Source organism: Carassius auratus, chromosome 9 (assembly GCF_003368295.1).
Source record: "Carassius auratus strain Wakin chromosome 9, ASM336829v1, whole genome shotgun sequence".
Lineage (NCBI taxonomy): Eukaryota > Metazoa > Chordata > Actinopteri > Cypriniformes > Cyprinidae > Carassius > Carassius auratus.
In genome coordinates this window covers 10,443,529-10,463,696 of record NC_039251.1, presented here as the reverse complement: position 1 = coordinate 10,463,696, position 20,168 = coordinate 10,443,529, and the positions used below count along the sequence as shown (strand labels likewise).

At 37.8% G+C, this 20,168-nt stretch overlaps 1 protein-coding gene across 29 annotated transcripts in view; it reads right to left on the bottom strand.

Moving 5' to 3' along the window:
• ttn.1 (titin, tandem duplicate 1) overlaps positions 1-10,258 on the bottom strand; it is a 132,785-nt gene extending 122,527 nt beyond the window's left edge. For all 29 annotated transcript variants that reach the window (XM_026271330.1, XM_026271300.1, XM_026271311.1 and 26 more), the window contains exons 1-19: positions 10,028-10,258; positions 8,593-8,696; positions 8,226-8,429; positions 7,848-8,135; positions 7,642-7,730; positions 7,360-7,562; positions 6,803-7,061; positions 5,009-5,074; positions 4,585-4,843; positions 4,420-4,495; positions 4,123-4,335; positions 3,746-3,888; positions 3,477-3,664; positions 3,120-3,350; positions 2,718-2,956; positions 2,403-2,611; positions 2,140-2,304; positions 1,858-2,026; positions 47-1,749 (exon numbers count right to left, since the gene is read on the bottom strand). In XM_026271330.1, the coding sequence (XP_026127115.1) occupies positions 47-1,749; positions 1,858-2,026; positions 2,140-2,304; positions 2,403-2,611; positions 2,718-2,956; positions 3,120-3,350; positions 3,477-3,664; positions 3,746-3,888; positions 4,123-4,335; positions 4,420-4,495; positions 4,585-4,843; positions 5,009-5,074; positions 6,803-7,061; positions 7,360-7,562; positions 7,642-7,730; positions 7,848-8,135; positions 8,226-8,429; positions 8,593-8,683 (4,795 nt within the window). In that variant the 5' untranslated portion in view covers positions 8,684-8,696; positions 10,028-10,258. The remainder of the gene's footprint in view (positions 1-46; positions 1,750-1,857; positions 2,027-2,139; positions 2,305-2,402; positions 2,612-2,717; positions 2,957-3,119; positions 3,351-3,476; positions 3,665-3,745; positions 3,889-4,122; positions 4,336-4,419; positions 4,496-4,584; positions 4,844-5,008; positions 5,075-6,802; positions 7,062-7,359; positions 7,563-7,641; positions 7,731-7,847; positions 8,136-8,225; positions 8,430-8,592; positions 8,697-10,027) is intronic.
• Positions 10,259-20,168: the final 9,910 nt, after the last annotated feature.

Genomic DNA, 20,168 nt, shown 5'->3' with positions numbered 1-20,168 from the left:
GGGATTGATAACATGCAAAGAGCAACAAGCTGGTAAAATGTTTTACCTTGTACTAGTAGGAAAGCATGGCTTGATGTCTCTCCAGCAATGTTCATGGCTTTGATCATTATACTAGCTGAGTCCTCAGCTAAGACATTTACGATTACTAATTCACAGACATGGTCCTCTGGCCAATACCAGTAAACCCGGTCTGACTTCTCCAATAAGACACCATTCTTGAACCACTGACATTCTGGATCTGGTTTACCAGTGACTCTACAGCGGAAGTGTACTTCATCTCCCAGGCTAACTGTCTGGCTCTGGATCCGTTCTATGATCTTAGGAGCCTCCATACTTGGAGAGAGCACAATTTTATCTGGTCTGACTTTGGGAATGGTGAGTTTACCCTCCTCTTCTTTCTTCTTCTCAGCATCAGGCCCTAGTTCTTTTGCGTGATGAAGAAGTTCTTCTTTCCTCTTCTTCAGCATATCTTCATAGGACTCATTCTTCTTGCGGGACTTCAGTTCTACGGCAGTAATTGCTTCATAGTAGCCCTCCTGTGTCCTACGCTTAAATTTGCTTCTTAGCTCCTCTGTTTCTTCTGTTAATTTCTCATGGATTACTCTCTCAGCTTTCCTCAGCTTAACCACCTCCTTGGGTTCTTTAGAGGTCTCAGATGTTTTTTCAGCTTTGACAACCTCAAACGAGACTCTGCCATGCTCTTGTGTTGGTGCAGGAGCAGGAGCCTTAAGCTCAGGTGCACGACGCAAGATTGACCTGAAGTCCTCCTTCTGCTGAATCTCAAAATTTACAAGATGCTCAGTAATACCTTCAGGGTTTTCAGCCAAAACTTTGACATTCCCTGAATCATAGGGCTTGACATCTACAATTTCCAAGTAGTGAATACCATCAAAGAGAAGTCTGAATCTTTTACTCTTGCGGATGAGCAGTCCATTGAGGTACCAGTTAACCTTTGGGGTTGGGTAGCCGGTAACCCTACAGCGGAATTTAGCTGTTTCTCCCTCCGTAACTCTGACTGGCTCTGGAAGTAACACAATCTCGGGTTTAGTCTTTTCAAGATTATCATCTCCAGTAACTCCAGAAGGGCCACCCTCATGTGCAATACGCTCTATTTCATCTATTCTTTGTCCTCGCCTTCCCTCTGGCAACTGAGTTTCTTCAACAAGGCTCTTCTCATCTTTAACAATTAGTGTAGAAGAGGTCTGGTCAACTCCAAACTTGTTGGTGGCTCTGCAAGTAATGACACCGCTATCTCTGGAATAAGCAGCTTCGTAATCAAGACTGCAATAGCCAAACTCATTGACCATACGTAGTCTGTTAGCAGCTGCTAATGGCTTGCCATCATGCAGCCACTCAACAATCATGGTCGGGTCACCAATAGGGGTCAGTCTGCATTCAAAGTGTGCAGGTCCAAATCGCTTCAGCCTGACTGAGGTAAGCTTCTTTTTGAAGTGAGGCTTCTGTTGCTTCTCCTTATCATAGAGGTCACCATCTTCCCACTGTTCCTGACCATAGCGAAGATGCAGTGGCTCTAACTCTGGGGCAGCAATTTCTTTGGCCTTGTAAGTTCCCTTGGGAATGACAAGCCTTTTCTCAGGCTGAGGCATTACTGCATCCACCTCAATGTTAACTTTGCAGCGTGTGGTATCTCTGCCAGCTTTGTTGATAGCAGTAGCAGTGTACCATGCGCTATCAGATCCTGTACTTGATGGAATCTTGAAATGAGCTTCGCCTTTACCACCCTCAATCCTAATAAACATGTAAATTCAGTTAACGGTAAAACAGAAATGTATTTTTACAGCATGCACATCATCACAGAGTGTGTACACCTGTATATTTTCGGTATTGAAGACTTACCTAATATGTGGGTGTTTATGTGGGGAGATAATATCACTGTTCTTCAGCCAAACAATGTCAGGAAGGGGGTTGCCAATAGCTTTAACAGCTAGCTCAACCAAAGTACCCTCTTTAACACTGATGTTTCTTAGCTTTTCCACAAATTGTGGTCTCACCAAGTTTTCCTTTGCTAAACATGACAAAAATAAATAAAAAGTGATTGTTATTGAATGCAGTTGGGCTAAAGTGACCGTTTAAAAATATATATATTTAAACAAAACTGTATTGTATGTAGCATCATACCTTCGACAGTGAGAGTCACAGATATGGTTGTCTTTCCAGCTCTGTTCTGAGCAACAACTGTCCACTCTCCAGAGTCCTGAGGCATGGCAGGAACCACAATCATTGACTGAGTTCCATCCTCCTTCACCACAATCTTGTGGGTGTAGTCATTGACCACTTGTTGTCCTGTGATGAAAAATTAAAGTTGTCATGCTGGGGCAAAAAACGAATGTCCATTTGTATTAAAACCTCCTACACAACTTGGATATGCAGTTATCACTAACCGTTGTGGAACCAGTAAGTTTCAGGCATTGGTCTCCCAACTACTTTAAGATCAAATCTTGCAGTCTGTCCCTCAGAGCACTTGAAGGATGTTGGCTTCTGTACAAACACAGGCTTGTAGAGTCTTTCTAGCTGGGCCTCGTCTGTCTCATCAAGTCTACGAGCAGGTGATCGACCAGGAGAACGACTTGTGGAGCGTGGTGATGTGGACCTGAAAAATATTTGATAAAATAAGTATTTTTAATATCTTGATCAGATGAATACCCTTATTCTAATATCATGTAATTTGGTGTAGTGATTGAGAAGTCAAAACCTACCTGATTCTTTGAACTGCCTCTTGCTGAGAAAGCTGTGCTTGTGCTATACCAGTTGGCTCCACATACAGCTTTCCAGAGCTGACTGCATTACCCTTTATGTTACTGACCAAAGCAGTATAGATGCCCTCATCTTCTGACAGCACTGTAGGAAGGCGCAGACTGGCTCTACCATCCTGAAGAACCTCCATTTGATAACGGCCTCCATGTGTGATACGCTTGCCATCTTTGTACCAGACAATCTATAGTTCAAATAATACAACAGTTCATTCCAGTCCTCTATTTTGGCAGGCAAAGCATTAACGATATTCAGTACAATAGCAGTTTTGCTTGTGATATTTTCTTAAACGTTATACTTAGTTGAATGAATATCGAATACGTTTAAAGATAACTACTCAATCTTACCTTAGGGAGAGGAGTTCCTGTCATCCTGCAATGAAAAGTTGCACTCATTCCCTCCCTGAGTCTGTAGCTTTTAACTGGAGTATTAAAGACTGGATAAATAGCATCATGTTCAGAAACACTCATATCCAACTGCTCCCCATCCTCAGTCACCAGCTCCTGGTAAGTAATCTTCAGCAAGCGGAACTCAATTTCTTGGATGAATCTCTGCTCCAAGTTAGATATTTGTAACTCCTGTAAAAAAAAAATAATATTAATTAATTGTAAGATTCATTCTCACACTTTGTGAATTCAGAAGTTGGTTTTCATGTATGATGTATGTTTTTAAAATAGGATTTAGCAGCTTAAAATCTTTCATACCTGCTCTGAAATGAAGGACTGCATCATCTGGGTTTGTTGAGCCATCCTTCTCTGCATGAGCATCTGCTCTTTCTCAGTTACAGTCTCAACAACAGCAGGTATGTCAGCTTCTTTTGGCTCCTCTATTATAGTAGTTACTTCAGTCTTGAACGTCTCTTCCTGTTTCTTCATATACAGCTCATATGCCTCTGTGAAATGCAGAAAAACACTATTAACATTTGAACTAACATACTATTGCCATTTATAATAAAGCCACCTAGAAAACTGACCTTCATCAAGCAGAATGGCTGAAGCAGAAATCTCTCCAAGTGGGTTTCTAGCAAAGATGGTGTATTCTCCTGCATCATCAGCAAATGTCATGGAGATCTCAAGCTTACATGCTCCTGTGTCCTTATTGTAGGCTACTCTGTACCTGGAAGATGCATGAGTTTTTTTCCATAGTAAGGTATTTGCATCATAGAACCCGAATTAAAGCAAAAAAAAAAGAAAACCTAATCACAATAGACATAAAACTAGCAGATAATATAATTTGTTTATCCACTTATTTATTATTAACGAGTACTTTTTACTCACAGAAATGAAAAAAGTATGGTAAAAATGTATTACAAACCATTCACAGTGTATATATGTACAGTGTAAAACATACCTGTATCCAGTAGTAAGTGGAATTCCACTCTTCTTCCAGTAAATATGAGGCTTGGGGCTTCCTCCGACTTGGCACTCAAAGACCACGCTGTCTCCCTCCACAAGCTTTTGTACTGTGGGTTTCTTCACAAAGAAAGGGGCAACACCTGCTCCAGCCTCCACAGACTCAGAGACAGCACTTATTTCAGACATGGTCTCCTCTCTGGCTCTAACCCTGTTTTTAAACACCAAGGATTTAGACTGCAAATATTATACTATTTAATATAGTATTACACCACAAATATTTCCATTAACTTACTGTCTTTCCTGAGCAGACATTTCGATGTGTTCAGAGACAGAAGAAAAATCTTCCCGACTTTCAATGTCTTCTGACACTGAAGATGATAATTGAACAAGTTAAAGTCAGGTTGCATTCACACAGATCATATCATTTTAAGACAAGTCAAATTTCATGATCTGGTACCTTTAACAAGCAGGTAGCAAGAGGTGCTGATAGTTCCAGCCTCACTGGTAGCAGTGCAAGTGAAGCGGCCACTATCTTCAGCAAAGGCTTCACGGATCACTAAGCAGGCATAGCTGTTTTCATAAGTGATCTGGAAGTCAATTGAGTTCTCGATTCTGTAATCCTCTCTGAACCACATAATGGCTGGGGTAGGGTAGCCTGAAATCTGGCACTCCAGAGTGACCGACTCTCCCTCGGTGACAGTCACGTTCTTCAAACCCTGGACAAAGTAAAAACAGAAATAAATATTTAAACTTTACAAGATATCTGACAAATATTCAAATTAAAGGTGTACTCTATAATGTATACTAGCCAAAATAGTATTCATGTTGGACTCTGATACTTTCATTTGTACATAAGTTTTAAATGAGGAAAAATGACTCACAGCCACAATAGTTGGAGGCATCACTTGCTCTTTTGTGAAGGATGGGATTGCTGCAGTCTCAACAATCTGGATTGCAAAAAGAAACAATCGAATGTATAAATTATTAAAGTATTCGTTTTTTTTTTTTTTATCTTTCTTGCAGCTTTTTCATTCATGCCTTTTCAGGCTTGTGGGGTTGAAATAGAAGAGCAAATACAAATCAGTAGTTCATAACAGTTATATGACACAAAGATTGATGGATAAAAGAGAAAAGATGGTGAAAGAGCCTGATTCCTCAGTGAAGCAGGTGAGATCTTTACAGCTTGTGTTTACAACGGACAAAAAGCAGGGGGCGATATTGCAGCTGCATTCATTCAGAGTAATTTCAGTCAGATTTACAACATGAAAAATAAAACGGGGTAAGATTGTGTGATTCTGCTGTAAATTTGTCAGCATCTTTTAGCAGCTACAATAAACTATGCTATTATACGTAATATATTTATATAAAGCTGAATTGTAATTGATTAATATTTACTATTCTAATAATATTAATACATAAAACAAACTAATGACCAATGTAAGGTTGAACCCTAGGATTAAAGTCAAAGAATATTTAGTTTGCACACTGGTAAAATAGTTTGATGTCAGGCAAACAGTGACTGATTCTTGGTACCCTTATATTATCCTTCTATTATAAGACCATCACATGGCACAAGCTATCTCTAGAGCTCAGCATCTGTCCACATCCATCACAGTCAGCTTAAATAGACCAGCTATATCAGTCTCACTTTAAGCTACTATTATTTAATTGACAAAACAGGACATTTTAAGTTATCTGTTTAATGTGCACACATTTGTGCACATTTTTTGCAGGCTAAAACTTCCCAAATGTATTTTCAAGGGGGTAAAATAAAAAGGGTTGGTGCAATAATGTATTTCTTACTGTCACTATTTATATCTACCGCTATTCAGGAGATTCAAAGCAACCATGATTTATGACCATGACAACAATGATTTATACAATTATGTAAATCTATTTGCATTTGTAGCTCATCAACTTCTAGAAACTCCTCTTCAGTTTACACCCTCAGTCTACAAATACTCTAGGCACAGACTTCTGTCCAACCAAGAAAAGAAAGAACTATATGCATTCACATTTTTCCCACTTCAAGAGTAAAAAGCTGTAATTAAAAGGGTGCACATAGAGCAACCATCTGTGATGATGCACACTGCAAAAAAACTAAAAAACTAAATAGTTAACAGTGGGTTCACTATGAAGTGATGTCTTTTGTGAAGAAAGTGGTTAAATAGTAATTAAAAATTGCAAATCTATTCAGATGGAAGAAACTCATTATAAAAAATGTTTTGCCAATTGATGTTAAATATCAGTTACAAAATGGCACGTTGGTTGAAACCTGCTGGCTAGCATGCAAAATAAAGTGTGTCTATTTAAGGTGTGACAATGAGGTGTGAAAACAATCGTTCCTGCCCACACTGGCTCTGTGATGGTTTTATTCACACTTCAGGTTAACAGTGGTCTCATTAAATTGTGTGTGGTCTCTTTTTAATCTCAATCTGTTTGCTGAAAAAGACAATTGATCTGTAATAGATTTAAATGACCTCTTGTCAGTGACCACACACAATGCAGCACTGTTATGTTTTTGGTACATTTCTATTCAATGCATTTTTGTATTTCTTTATTCAAATGTAGTTATTCATTTCTTAAAAACTTTAATATTTTCCCTTTTAATATTATCACAAAGACAAAATGCAATTTTTTACCACTAGAGGTCATAGATGCAAAAATAGACCTACTTCTTTGACAGCAACTCCACCAGCTTGCTGTTGCATAGCAAAAGACCCTTCCCAATGCTGCTCCTTGTGGACAAATGTGGAGGAGGTCTGGACATACGAGGTCCCAGTAGTCATGCTGGTATAACTGGATTCTCCTATGTAACCCTCCTGCTTCCATGGAGGGAGTACATCTTGAGCCTGTGCGACTTGTTTGAGTGTAGTCATTGGGGACTTGACTGGTCTGATAGGGGACACGGACAGTCTTGAAGGGGAAGTAGGCCTAAAAAAAAAAGACGACGGGGTTTGGGTGTTGGTGTGATTAACAAAGGACAAAATTAACAAATGATACATACGAAATATGATTAATTTATTGTAAAGTTAATTTAACATTAGTTACACAGAACACAAATTTATTATATTATCATTGCACTTACTTTTTCATAAGTGTGGGTAAGGTAACATAACATGTCTCTATTGATCTCAGTTCATTTATTTGGAATATGTGCACTCATACAAGGTACTGGTATATGTAAAGGTATCTACTAAAAAGTAGTAATGATGTTGAAAATATACTTCACCTGTGAGGTGTGTGACTGGGGGCCTTAACAGGCCTCACAGGGGAAGGTGACTGATGGCGTGTGATCTTTGACACTCCAGTCGGTGGGGTTGGGGACTTGGAGGTCGGTTTAGGAGGCACACGGGGGCGTGCCTTGTGAGCCAAATCACCATCCTCTATTTGCATTTCCATCATGCCTGCGGACTCAAAGGAGGCATCCATTCTCTGTGAAGGACATGTAACACTGAGTTAACGTTTTTTTGGCAGTTAGCTGCAGGTGGGATTTTGACAGGATGTTAACTACCTTTTCAACTCTAGCTTGGTGAGTCTGTGAAATCTGAGAAGTTGAAACAAAAGTCTTGGTCTTCTTTGCAGGCACTGCAACCTCCTCACCTGAAATGCAAAAAATACATATATATTTAAAAAATGCATACACAAATATATGTATAGGCCTACCATATTTAAAAAAAAATTCAAGTTAATTTATTTAATCTGGAAATCAAATCAAACCTTGAACCAGAAGTTCAGCTGTAGAGGTAGTACGTCCACTGCTGTTAGAAGCACTGACAGAATAAGTTCCAGAATCTTCTGGGAAGGCCTCAGCAATCAACAAACTGTAAAGATCTCCATCTTGAACAATCTGAAAGTCAGCAGAGCTCTGAATCTCAGCTCCCTCTCTGTAGAACTTCACCACAGGTGTAGGGATTCCTGCAACTCGAACATCCAGTCTCACTTGGCTTCCTTGTGTAACGGTCACACTCTGTAGTCTCTGAATGAAGTTTGGTGGCGCAGTTTCCACTTTGAGATAAAAAAAAAGTAAAAATAAACTTTTGATTGGCACAAAAAGTAAATGACAGAAATGTACAAAATGTTATTATGACTGCTTACCTGTAACCAGCAGTTCAGCAGTGCTAGTGGCTTGTCCAGCGCCATTGGTGGCTCTCACAGAAAATCTTCCACTGTGTGCGGCTGTCACAGCGGGGATCATCAGAACAGCGCGGCCATCGCTGAACGAGATCTGAGCGCCGGGCAGAGCGGCAGCAGTAAGAACCTGGCCATCACGAAACCAGCTCACCTCTGGAACTGGATTACCTACAGAAAAACAGTGGAAGAATTTATTAAACGATCATTTTTGGACCAGTGTTTTCCAATACTTTTGTCTTGTATACCTACACAGGTTAGTCAGTAAAGCTCAGGTAGCCCTTTATCAATGCCAAAACATGCAGTATGTAGGTACTTTTTCTTCGGTGCTTACCACTAACTTGAGCCTCGAACGTTGCAGCACTACCCTCAAGTGCCACAACGCTCTGAAGCGGCTGTGTAAATGTTGGAGCTTGTGTTGACATGGTAGAAGGCACCCTAGGAGAAAAAAAAAATCAAGTAGTGAATACCACATTACGGCCAGATAATTGCTTAATGTCAACTGAATCAATTATACATACAACAGCATTACAGTGTATGTTACTTGACAAACTAGGGGGGCTATTTTTAGCTGTAAAAGAAATGAACTGACTAATCACTAACACCCCCTGCTCCCACCCGCACCTGGCCATCAGCAGCCTGTCATTTGGGAGAAGTGAGAATGGCAAAGCTGTTGAGTGTCAGGTCAAGCACCCAATTGAATACGTTAGAAATGTGTGAACAGCAACTGGTAGCTGTAAGATAAGGCTATTAAACAGCTTAACAACATAACTAACTTAACTAAAAAGTCCTGACCAACAATATATTTCAACGGTAAAGCAAGACCGGACCTATGTAGCTGATGTTTCAAATTATCATTGGCTTACGAAAGAACATAGTGCTCAAATTGTGGGCTTCAGATGAAACCCCAAAAGCTAAACTAAATTAAATAATAGTAAAATAGTTATTAATGTTACTATAAAATAATTTAGTCATTATATTTTTATACATTCTCACATGATGTAATTTATTAAGATTACCAATTACAAGGCTTTAGATGTGTATCATACTAATATTGCCCATACAAGATCTATATTTTTTTAGATTCTCATCTCATATTATAAACACTAAAATATCAAGCTAATTAAATTATAACAGACAAATAAAGCTCATTATAACAGCTTAACACAAAGAAAGAAAGAAAGAAAGAAAGAAAGAATTTATTCGCAGTTAACCAATCTGCATCATAAGCTATATGGAAGAAACCAACAGGTGAGAGTATACAAGCATTGATTTACAATCACAAAGTCAAACTCTTTGTTTAATAAATAACAATAATAGATAAAATGCCAATACAAATTTAATTCCGACTAAATGGCATCATGTGGGAAGGCTGATATTCCCTATGACAGAAATGGCAGTCTCCAAAAATAATCTGTCCCTTCTTTGATTGACAGTCACCATGTGGCACATAGCTGGAGGTGCAACTGATATCTCTGCTGCTGATTCCCTTAAAAAGACATCATGGCCCAGCTGGGTCGCCACTCTAATGTGATCACAGGCTATTCTTGGCTATTCTGAAATCAGTGCACCATTTAATAACCTTCAGCATTATTATGTTTTATAAAAGTAACACAGACTTACTATCTCATACTTATAATACTGCAATCAAATAGCACATTGTAAGCAACAGCACTTAAAAAAAAAAAAAGGTGTGCAAACATGTATCATTGTAGCTTATAAAAAGACTTGCTTTAATGACTGTGTTCTACAGAGTAAATGCCACTTACTTGTATCACAAGGTTGCCTACACTTGATGGGACTGTGCCCAGGTGGCTAGTGCCTCAGCAACAATCCTCTTATCCAAAATGTTTCCAAAAAATCCAAGGTGAGAACGGTAGGGCCCCGTTATAACCCAAAAAACAAAACTACACAGGGTTTAGACCGTGTAGTTTTGCTTTTCCCTTGCAATCCCTACACCCGAGGCAAGGCTGGGAATGCTCCAACAGCTCAGAACTGCTAACATAGTTGTTTTAGTTTATATACCATGAGACTACTCTGCATCATCACTAACAAGCCACTCCCAATTGGTCTCTGTGCAAAGAATCATGGGAAGGCAATGTATTTTATGAAACTTCACACCTGTTACTCAGTCAGTGGTCCCCCTCCAAGAAGTTAATGAAAGCTTGATATACCTCTCACTCTGGAGTTTCTTAACCTCATTGGGTTTGTGGATTCATTGTTCATGCAAGTAAATGATTATGCTCATGCCCCATTCAAAGACATGCAATGCTGAAAACCCTTATGGCAGGCATTTCCCTGTTGATGACCAAAAGGAGTAACTGGCTGTCCCTGTCACTCAGAGGAAGGGCAAGGCAAGGCAACCCCCACTGTAAGGGATGGATATACTGGTTACAGAATGCTTGCTAACTGGCCTATTTTTGAAATTTGTTATGCATCCAAATTTGATGAACAAAACATCACAATTTACAACTTTGTTTCAATGGCCCTGTTGACATTTTAAAGGGGGAAAAAAATGTAAGCTCTAAAATGCACTGCTTTTGCAACAACAAGACTTTGTTAGCCACAGTTTACAATGTAAAATTCAACACCACTAAAAGCCACTACTAATGTATGTCTACAGGTCTAAAACAGTTGGTGGCTTTTAAACTTTAGCTTAGCATGTTAATGCTATTCTAGAACAGAATTTTAAGAACTTTTTTCTTCTTCACAAAAATGAATCCTAGCTGACTCTAAAATACATGTCTTTTAAATAAGAATGACTCTCATTATGAAATTAGGTCATTACATCAGGGTAAATAAGCCTGCAGAAAGCAATATAATTTTTACATTCTCCTGACCTGGACTCAGTTTTCCATGACAGTGAAATACTAATAAACCAGTGACACAGCCGGATTATAAAATCTTCAACATGAATAAACCTGACTATATTATAAAGCTGGGTGATGAGAAATGGAATACAATGAAGATTGAAGGCATTAGCATCAGGCTAACATGAGCTTGCAGTTAGAGGAGCGAAAGAACTGATAATACATGCCAAAAAGGAGTGGGCATTTCATCACATTACAATAAACCACATTACAAGCTAAACCAAGAGACCATCTCTCAAACATCAATATATAGGCCTACATTTTGCTTTTTTTATACTTTTACCATTTATCAAAATGTTACAAAAGGTGAGCATCGCAGTGAGCATTCTACTTTGTGGAAAGTTGGTGGTCCTAAAATAGAAGAAAATACATCAGTGTTTAATTCATTTTAATTGAACATGAGCCAAATATCACAAGCAAATGTAAAATTTTGATAAAAATTCTAAGTGACAATAAAACAACAAAACTGGTGTTTTCACCTAACAAGCCAGCTTCCTAGTTACAGTGGTAAACAGCTGCCATTAGTACTCCTGGTCGTATTAGCGTTGATGCAAACAGGCCTAGAAGTATGTGAAGAGTGACCAGTGGGGGCAGGGAAAGATCTGTGGGATTAATCTCTGATCCTAACCAATCAAAGAAAGTATACGAAGAAACACACTCTGGTCAGGCTCTTAAGCTTCATTAAAATTGTAGCATTTACACAATGACAAGACAATTAAAGCTTAAGTTAGCAACAACATCTTCTGTCATTTATCAAATAGGGTGGAATATTTAAAAGTTTGCATAAATAACAAACAATAGGATAATACAATGATAGATGTAGTATTTTAGTTTATCACCAAAAATGTCACTTTCTAGAGGATGATGTCATTATGGAACTGGCTTGTGATACTTAAAACAAAAAATACTAGTAGGATATAGCAGGTACATTACACAACCAATAAATTCACTTTACAAAAAAATTAATTACAATTAGAGACAGAAAACAAAAAACAAAAGAAACATTTAAAAAATGTCTTAAATTATAAATTAAAATGCACAGCATAGTGAACGATCCAAGGACAGTTTAGCTATGGAAAAGAGCAGTCACATTATAGTGGACTACCATCATGTCCCCGATTAGACCAGAGTCATTGAGGGCTTAATGTCTGTAGCAAAAAGCCAGACTGGCCAAAGCAATACAAGTGTGTGTTTGAGAAGGACTGAATCAAAATGCTTCTGGACAAGCAGCAAACGAATCAACCACTGGCAGACAAAAAATGACAGCATGAATGTGATATAATGTCTGATAACTCATTAAAATAATTTGAGTATTGTGTCCGACTATCTAGATAAACTAACACCAAATGTAAGTACAGGTGCATCTCAAATTCTAATGTCATGGAATGTCATGTCGAATTTAATTTATTTCAGTAATTTAACTCAAATTGTGAAACTTGTGTATTAAATAAATTAAATGCACACAGACTGAAGTAGTTTAAGTCTTTGGTTCTTGTAATTGTGATAATTTTGGCTCACATTTAACAAAAACCAACCAATTCAACAAATTAGAATATGGTGACATGCCAATCAGCTAATCAACTCAAAACAAATGCAAAGATTTCCTGAGCCTTCAAAATGGTCTCTCAGTTTCTTCACTAGGTTACACAATCATGGGGAAGACACGACAGTTGTCCAGAAGACAATCATTGACACCCTACACAAGGAGGGTAAGCCACAAACATTCATTGCCAAAGAAGCTGGCTGTTCACAGAGTGCTGTATCCAAGCATGGTAACAGAATGTTGAGTAGAAGGAAAAAGTGTGAAAGAAAAAGAAGCACAACCAACCGAGAGAACCGCAGCCTTAAGAGTATTGTCAAGAAAAATCGATTCAAGAATTTAAGTGAACTTCACATGGAATGGACTGAGGCTGGGGTCAAGGCATCAAGAGCCACCACACAGACGTGTCAAGGAATTTGCTGAACCAACGTCAGAGGCGTCGTACCTGGGCTAAGGAGAAGAACTGGACTGTTGCCCAGTGGTCCAAAGTCCTCTTTTCAGATGAGAGCAAGTGTTGTATTTTATTTGGAAACCAAGGTCCTAGAGTCTGAAGGAAGGGTGGAGAAGCTCATAGTGTTAAATTTCCACAGTCTGTGATGATTTGGGGTGCAATGTCATCTGCTGGTGTTGGTCCATTGTGTTTTTTGAAATGCAGTCACTGCACCCGTTTACAAAGAAATTTTGGAGCGCTCCATGCTTCTTTCTGCTGACCAGCTTTTTGCTGATTTCATTTTCCAGAAGGATTTGGCACCTGTCCACACTGCCAAAAGCACCAAAAGTTGGTTAAATGACCGTGGTGTTGGTGTGCTTGACTGGCCAGCAAACTCACCAGACCTTAACCCCACAGAGAATCTATGGGGTATTGTCCAGAGGAAAATGAGAAACACAAGACCAAAAAATGCAGATGAGTTGAAGGCCACTGTCAAAGAAACCTGGGTTTCCATACCACCTCAGCAGTGCAACAAACTGATCACCTCCATGCCACGATGAATTGAGGCAGAAATTAAAGCAAAAGGGGCCCCTACCAAGTATTGGGTTCACGTACGGTAAACAAACAATTCACTAATTTTTTTAACATTTTTATTGGTCTTTGAAGTATCATAATTTGATGAGATGAATTGATGAGATGAATTATTGAGTGAATTGGTGGGTTTTTGTTAAATGTGAGCCAAAATCATCAGAATTAAAAGAACCAAAGACTTAAACAACATCGGTCTGAGTGCATTGAATTTATTTAATACACGAGTTTCACAATTTGAGTTGAATTGAAATAAATGAACTTTTCCACGACATTCTAATTTATTGAGTTGCACCTCTTATTACAGGCAGCTGTGGTACGATCCCAGGATCTAGAAATACAGCAATATGTTTCACTGTAGTTATTAAAAGTGATATTATTTTGTATCTAAAACACTGAAGTATTCATTTTATATATAGATTTACCTGGATATGGCTTTCATACATGAAAGTCTGTTAACAGTCAAATAATGCCAAGATCTATGCGAATACATTACAAACCATTTGTTGAAACTCCTTAAAACAAATGGAGGAAATGGAAATATGTGTTCCACTCAGTGAGGGAGATTTTCTTGCTCTTGTATGGCACACATGGGTTTATTTTGGTAGTCCATCACTGTAGTCTAAAGATGTGATTTAAACAGCAGCCATTTCTGTCTCCCTCACCAAGAGGTGGCAATGGTATCATGTCTCCAAGAGGGGAAGCTCATGTTTCACAGACGAACAGCTGCGGCCTTCTAAATTCAAGTTTGGGAAACTTAGTACTGCCACTTGGTTCCTTTCCTACAATAAAACAGGGATGTGTTTTTCATACACAGGATTGTCACTAAATGTACTACAGCTACAAACTGATTTTAGATGGAGAAAATTGATAAAATTTGGGTGTTGGGAGCTAAAAGTTGGGATGAGGCCACCAAGTTTTGGGATGTTGTGGACTCCGTGAATCATTCATTACATGCAACACAAACATGAAGGCTTCTACTGGACTCTACAATTCCTGCTTGTGTTGCTGGCTTTGTGTCAAAATAAGGTCATTTCAGGGATGCACTGCCTGGGAAGGCATTTGGTGAACGGGGTGACATAAATGGCAGCTGCATAGACAAAGACAATCACTTCAGAGGTACTACAGTGTCACTGTGGTCAAGTTATTTTATGACTAACTAACGCAAAGATCTTTTATACCATAAATGAAGAAAGAAAAATATTATTTTTCTTGCATTAAGATATTTACAGTCCAAAATAAAACTGACACTACATAATAACACTATAATGTTATTCCTTCCTAGCAAACATTCTCAAAAGAATCTAATCTTCTTCTGTCAAAATAGCATGCTGTGTCACATGACAGGCAGCAGCAACTGCACCTCTTGGCAGTCAGCAAGTTTCTGCATGCATATTCAAAAGGTAGCTCCAGCAGCAGTAAATCAAGAGACCTGCCACATAGCTTAATTATAAAGCTCTTACACAAACTCTTACCACGAACGTTATGTCACAGCTATTACTTTAAAGGGTTAAGTTATGCTTCATGTTTCTTTGTAACCTTAACAATAAAATGTGCAGAAATTGAATAAATAAAAGTTACAATAAGACTATATAGTACAATAATACTATATATTTCATACTCATTTTCTTAATTTGTGTGGTCAATCAAATATTTTCACCTTTCCTGAGGAGCTGAACAGCATACTAGTGCCTCCTTGTGGTCAGCCCTTGGGGAAAACTTATAAAAGACCATCACCTTGTCCACTTCAGTGATCCATAAATAGAAAATCAGGGCCCTTATTCACAAAACATTTTATCTTGGCACTAAGAGTTCTCCTAAATAGCATTTAAAGTTTTTAGCTAAGGGTTTTCTCTTAAAACCAATTCACAAAGCTGCTGAAACAAACTTTAACTAAGGAATAGACAAAAGTCTTAAGCTAAGAGTAAGAGCGGGGTTGACCTTGTTGCTATGGATTTCGTCAGTATACTTACTAAGTACGCAAGTGATTGACTGATAGCCTCTGTCAGAATTTTTTTCATAGAAATATTGTAGAGTGCATGGGTATTGAGGGTGCTGTTCATTGAATTGGTTAATTTAAAAGTTTCACTCGGTATAGATACATTTTTCATTTCTGTAATAAGTCAAGCATACACAAAGTTTCGAAGTGTATCAAGTTCACAGAGTCCGAGGTGACAGAAAGCGCATCATTGCTTTCATTATTTGACAAAACCACAGTGTTGCGTTGTTATTCTTATTGCACACTGATAAACCTAGAGTCTTTACAGATACAACAGATGCATTACTATTATCTGTATGACCAAAAATAAAAGTGCGCTACAGTTTAGCTCCACACTCTGCACGTGAACTGCACACTTTTTCTAGGCTAACATTAGATTGAGCTGCCATTTAAAGTTGCTACTACATACATATATCAGATGATAAGCCATAGGCTATTTGAGGTCGATGAATGTTAGGTGAACATATGGATGTCCTGCCCAATGTACTATATTACCACATAGACAAGCCGTTAATGATTTGTCCATCACGGTCTGCATGATTTCACTTCATGTAGAATAGTTTTTTTCTACGACTAATACAATTTTGGTAATATGCATATAAACAGCCTTTTAATTAGCAGAGTAGAATAATCATGGCCAGTGGCGGCTCCAGACAATTTTGATTGGGGGGGCAATGGGGGGTCCTGGTCTTTTCAAGGGGGGTCTCATGAAAACCAACAAAAAATACAGTGGACATGGCTAATAACTGCATATTTCTGCTACTAAACAACAAAAACACCTTTGCAATGTAAACAAATGACAGGCTACATTTGTTATTCATATCCTTCACACTGCACTTTCATGTCAGATATATTATGCATTTTTATTGACATTGATATTTTTACATTTATTTCCAGATAGATATTATTGAGTTTACAGGCTAAAGTGGTCTTGCTGTCGTAAACACTGTTGCTTTTGTAGAAAAAATATTTGCATCACATTTAAAATATAATTATATTTTAATTCATTTCTGAATTGTTTTTATTTTTATAATGATAATTCAGAGAATGAGAAAATCTGAATAAGCCTTACCAGTGTTGTGATAATTATTTTTACGTGTTAAAAATAAATAAGTACTGTAATATAATAAAAGTTTATTCAAATAACATAAAAAAGACCAGACCCCTCGATGCCTGTGAAACTTTTCTCCCTCAAACAGCACGCTACTGTTACTTCTACACTACAGGCTACACACAGCAATATAAACAACGTATCTGCATGTTCTCACATCACATCGTTCTTGTAAAATAATAATAAGTAAATAAACACCAAAATCACTTCGCTGAGAATGAAACACCACTTACCAGCTGCCACGATGTTGAAAATATCCTCTAGCAATTAAAAAATGCGCGTGCAGCATGAGGAATCTTCCCGGTTGGATGAGGTCGTAGTCAGGTGAACTGTCATCATGTTGGTCATTTTATTTACGGCTAAATTATTATTAATAAATTGTACTAATATTATGATTGGGCGTGGGCAGGCATTCACAAAAGTTTATGTTATTACAAAAAAAAATTGAGGAAATTTTGCTTTGACAAAAGGGCACTTAAGGGGCAAAGGAGCAGGTGCTCAAGTGAACCGGTTCTTTCGGACAATTCGATCAAATAAACCAGCTGAAAAAAAAATGGTTCACCGGTTCTTTTGCGCTCGATGTAATGCCGTCATTGGCGATGATTGCCCTTCATTCAAGCCTTTGGTTTACCCGCGCTTATAACATTAGCAAAGAATCAGTTCAGAATCAATCACCAAAAGAATCAGTTCGGTTCAGATGCGCTCTGTGTCAGTCTGCTTCGCGCTGAATCACGCATGCGCAGTTATCAGCTCATCGGTTCTCGAATCGGACGCGTCCGACAGAGACGGTTCTCGGTTCAGTGTATGAATAAATGTCGAAATAATTATTATTTATTATTGTTCTGCGTAGTTTGAAGAGAAACATTTTTGGATCTTTATCCCGAATATATATATTTTTTAATCAGGAAGAGGCTGGGTGGTCAAATGGGGGGTCAAGGCATTTTTTGGCAGGGTCTTGAGACCCCCCAAGACCCCCCCTGGCGCCGCCGGTGATCATGGCTGATAGTAAGACATGTAAACATAAAAGAAAACCAAAATTGTATGCAAGTACAGCTATATATTAAGGATATAATCAAAAATGTGGAGTTGGGATAACCTCCAAACCAATGCCGATACCTTTTTAAAAGCTCATTATTGTAAAATGTTTCTAAAATATTTATATTCCAAGGTAGACTGATGGCAACAGCCATTTTATGATAGTTCGGATTTGGTCTTAGTGACTTAGGAGTCCTCTTCACTACTCCTAACATTTCACAGATTAAAGAGCTAATTTTAGCACTAAAATTCTTTGTGAAATACTCTTAAAACAAAAATTTAGGAGTCCTAAATTAAAATCTTAAATATTTTAATTTAATAAAAATATTAAATAAAAATATTAAAATAGTCCACTATTTTTAAGATTTTCTCCTAAATCAGTGAGTTATGAGCTACTCTTAGCCTTAAGATGTTTTGTGAATATGGGCCCAGATCTAAATACATCCACTTCTGTATTCCATATTATATATATATATATATATATATATATATATATATATATATATATATATTATATACATAACAAAAAAGTGTGAAACTACTGAAAATATGTCATATTCTAGGTTCTTCAAAGTAGCCACCTTTTGCTTTGATGACTGCTTTGCACACTCTTGGCTTTCTCTTGATGAGCTTCAAGAGGTAGTCACCTGAAATGGTCTTCCAACAGTCTTGAAGGAGTTCCCCGAGAGATGCTTAGCACTTGTTGGCCCTTTTGCCTTCTGTCTGCGGTCGATTGGGTTCAGGTCCGGTAACTGTGGAGGCCAGGTCATCTGGCGCAGCACCCCATCACTCTCCTTCTTGGTCAAATAGCCCTTGATGCCTTCAGTGTGACTCTACAATTTTCATATTCATGACAATAAAGAAAACTCTTTGAATGAGGAAGTGTGTCCAAACTTTTGGTCTGTACTATATATATATATATATATATATATATATATATATGTATATATATAGAGAGAGAGAGAGAGAGAGAGAGAGAGAGAGAGAGAGAGAGAGAGAGAATACAGAAGTGGATCTTCCAAACCCCCCCAAAAAAGATCTACTTTAATTATTTGTATTTGTCCTATTGTTTGGTCAGTTTGTTTATTTTAAAAAGAAGATTTCACCTTAGCATTTTTTTCAAGTTGTATTTTAAAATATTGCGCCATCCAGTGGTTAAATATGAAAATAGCAGTGAAAAACAAGGGAAAAATATCTTCTTTATAGGATACTTACCTAATTTTAAACTAAGAGGGGAAAAAATGTCAGCACACTGAAATTACAGCTCAGTTATTACAGATAATTACTGCATTTACAGTCATATAAAAGCAAGCTAGCGACTTTAAAATTGTGCACCCCTAAAAAATATGTGAAAACATAAAACTTGTATCTTAGATTTTCTGAGTAGACTCATGTGAATTCTGTTGACAAACACAAACATTACAGATTGTCATGGAAAAGGTCCTCACTACTTTCCCCATGGTACTTAATGAGGTATTTGAATGCATACTTTTTACACTTTTAGTAGAGGTGTTAGGACAATGACAATGAGCACTTAAAATACTCTACACAAGTCACCAAGACAATTAGTCAAAGCATACCTGATTATCTTCAAGGAGTGGCTTGAAAGAGTCCTGCCCACTCTCCCCATAGCTCACAAGAATTGGTGTGTAATGAGTTAATTATAAACATTTGCTCCAGATCAATGCTTCTTGTGCTCCAGAAATTCCAACTGATTCCAGAGAGTAAAGAAATATGATTACAACATGAAAAACAAAATCCTAATTTCTAATAGAAAGCTCAGAAATGGTCCCTATATGATCCTGGAATGTTGAACCTCTGTCTTGTAATTTGGATGTTTTGAATTTATTTCTATTCTCCTCTATAAAAGTGTATGTTAAGAATTTATTTGCTAAACAAAAAAGAAGTAGTTTTGCATTTTAACCACTGAATGCCTAAAGGGCACGCCTTTTCTGTTTCCGCTCCAAATCATATTGGAAAATAATAAATAAAACATTGTCTAAACAATGATTTCAATAATTTTGACAGAATTAGAAAAATACAATTTTAATGTTAGGTCAAATATAATGCATTTATAATATAGAGCACGTTTCCAACAGTCCTTGAGAGTTATCTTATTCACATATATAACATTCACAACATGTTACGTTCATCAAGTTTGACAAACATTTTAGTGGATGACTGGGCCATTACTTACTCGAGAGAGATTACCCAGATGGCATGTATATTAAGTAATCGGCCTAAAGTGTGGCCAGGCCTCCGAACTCCCAAGTGCGTGAAGGACGCTCCCGCCTTCGCTGTGTAATTACGACACCAGAGGTTCACGATCAACGCTCT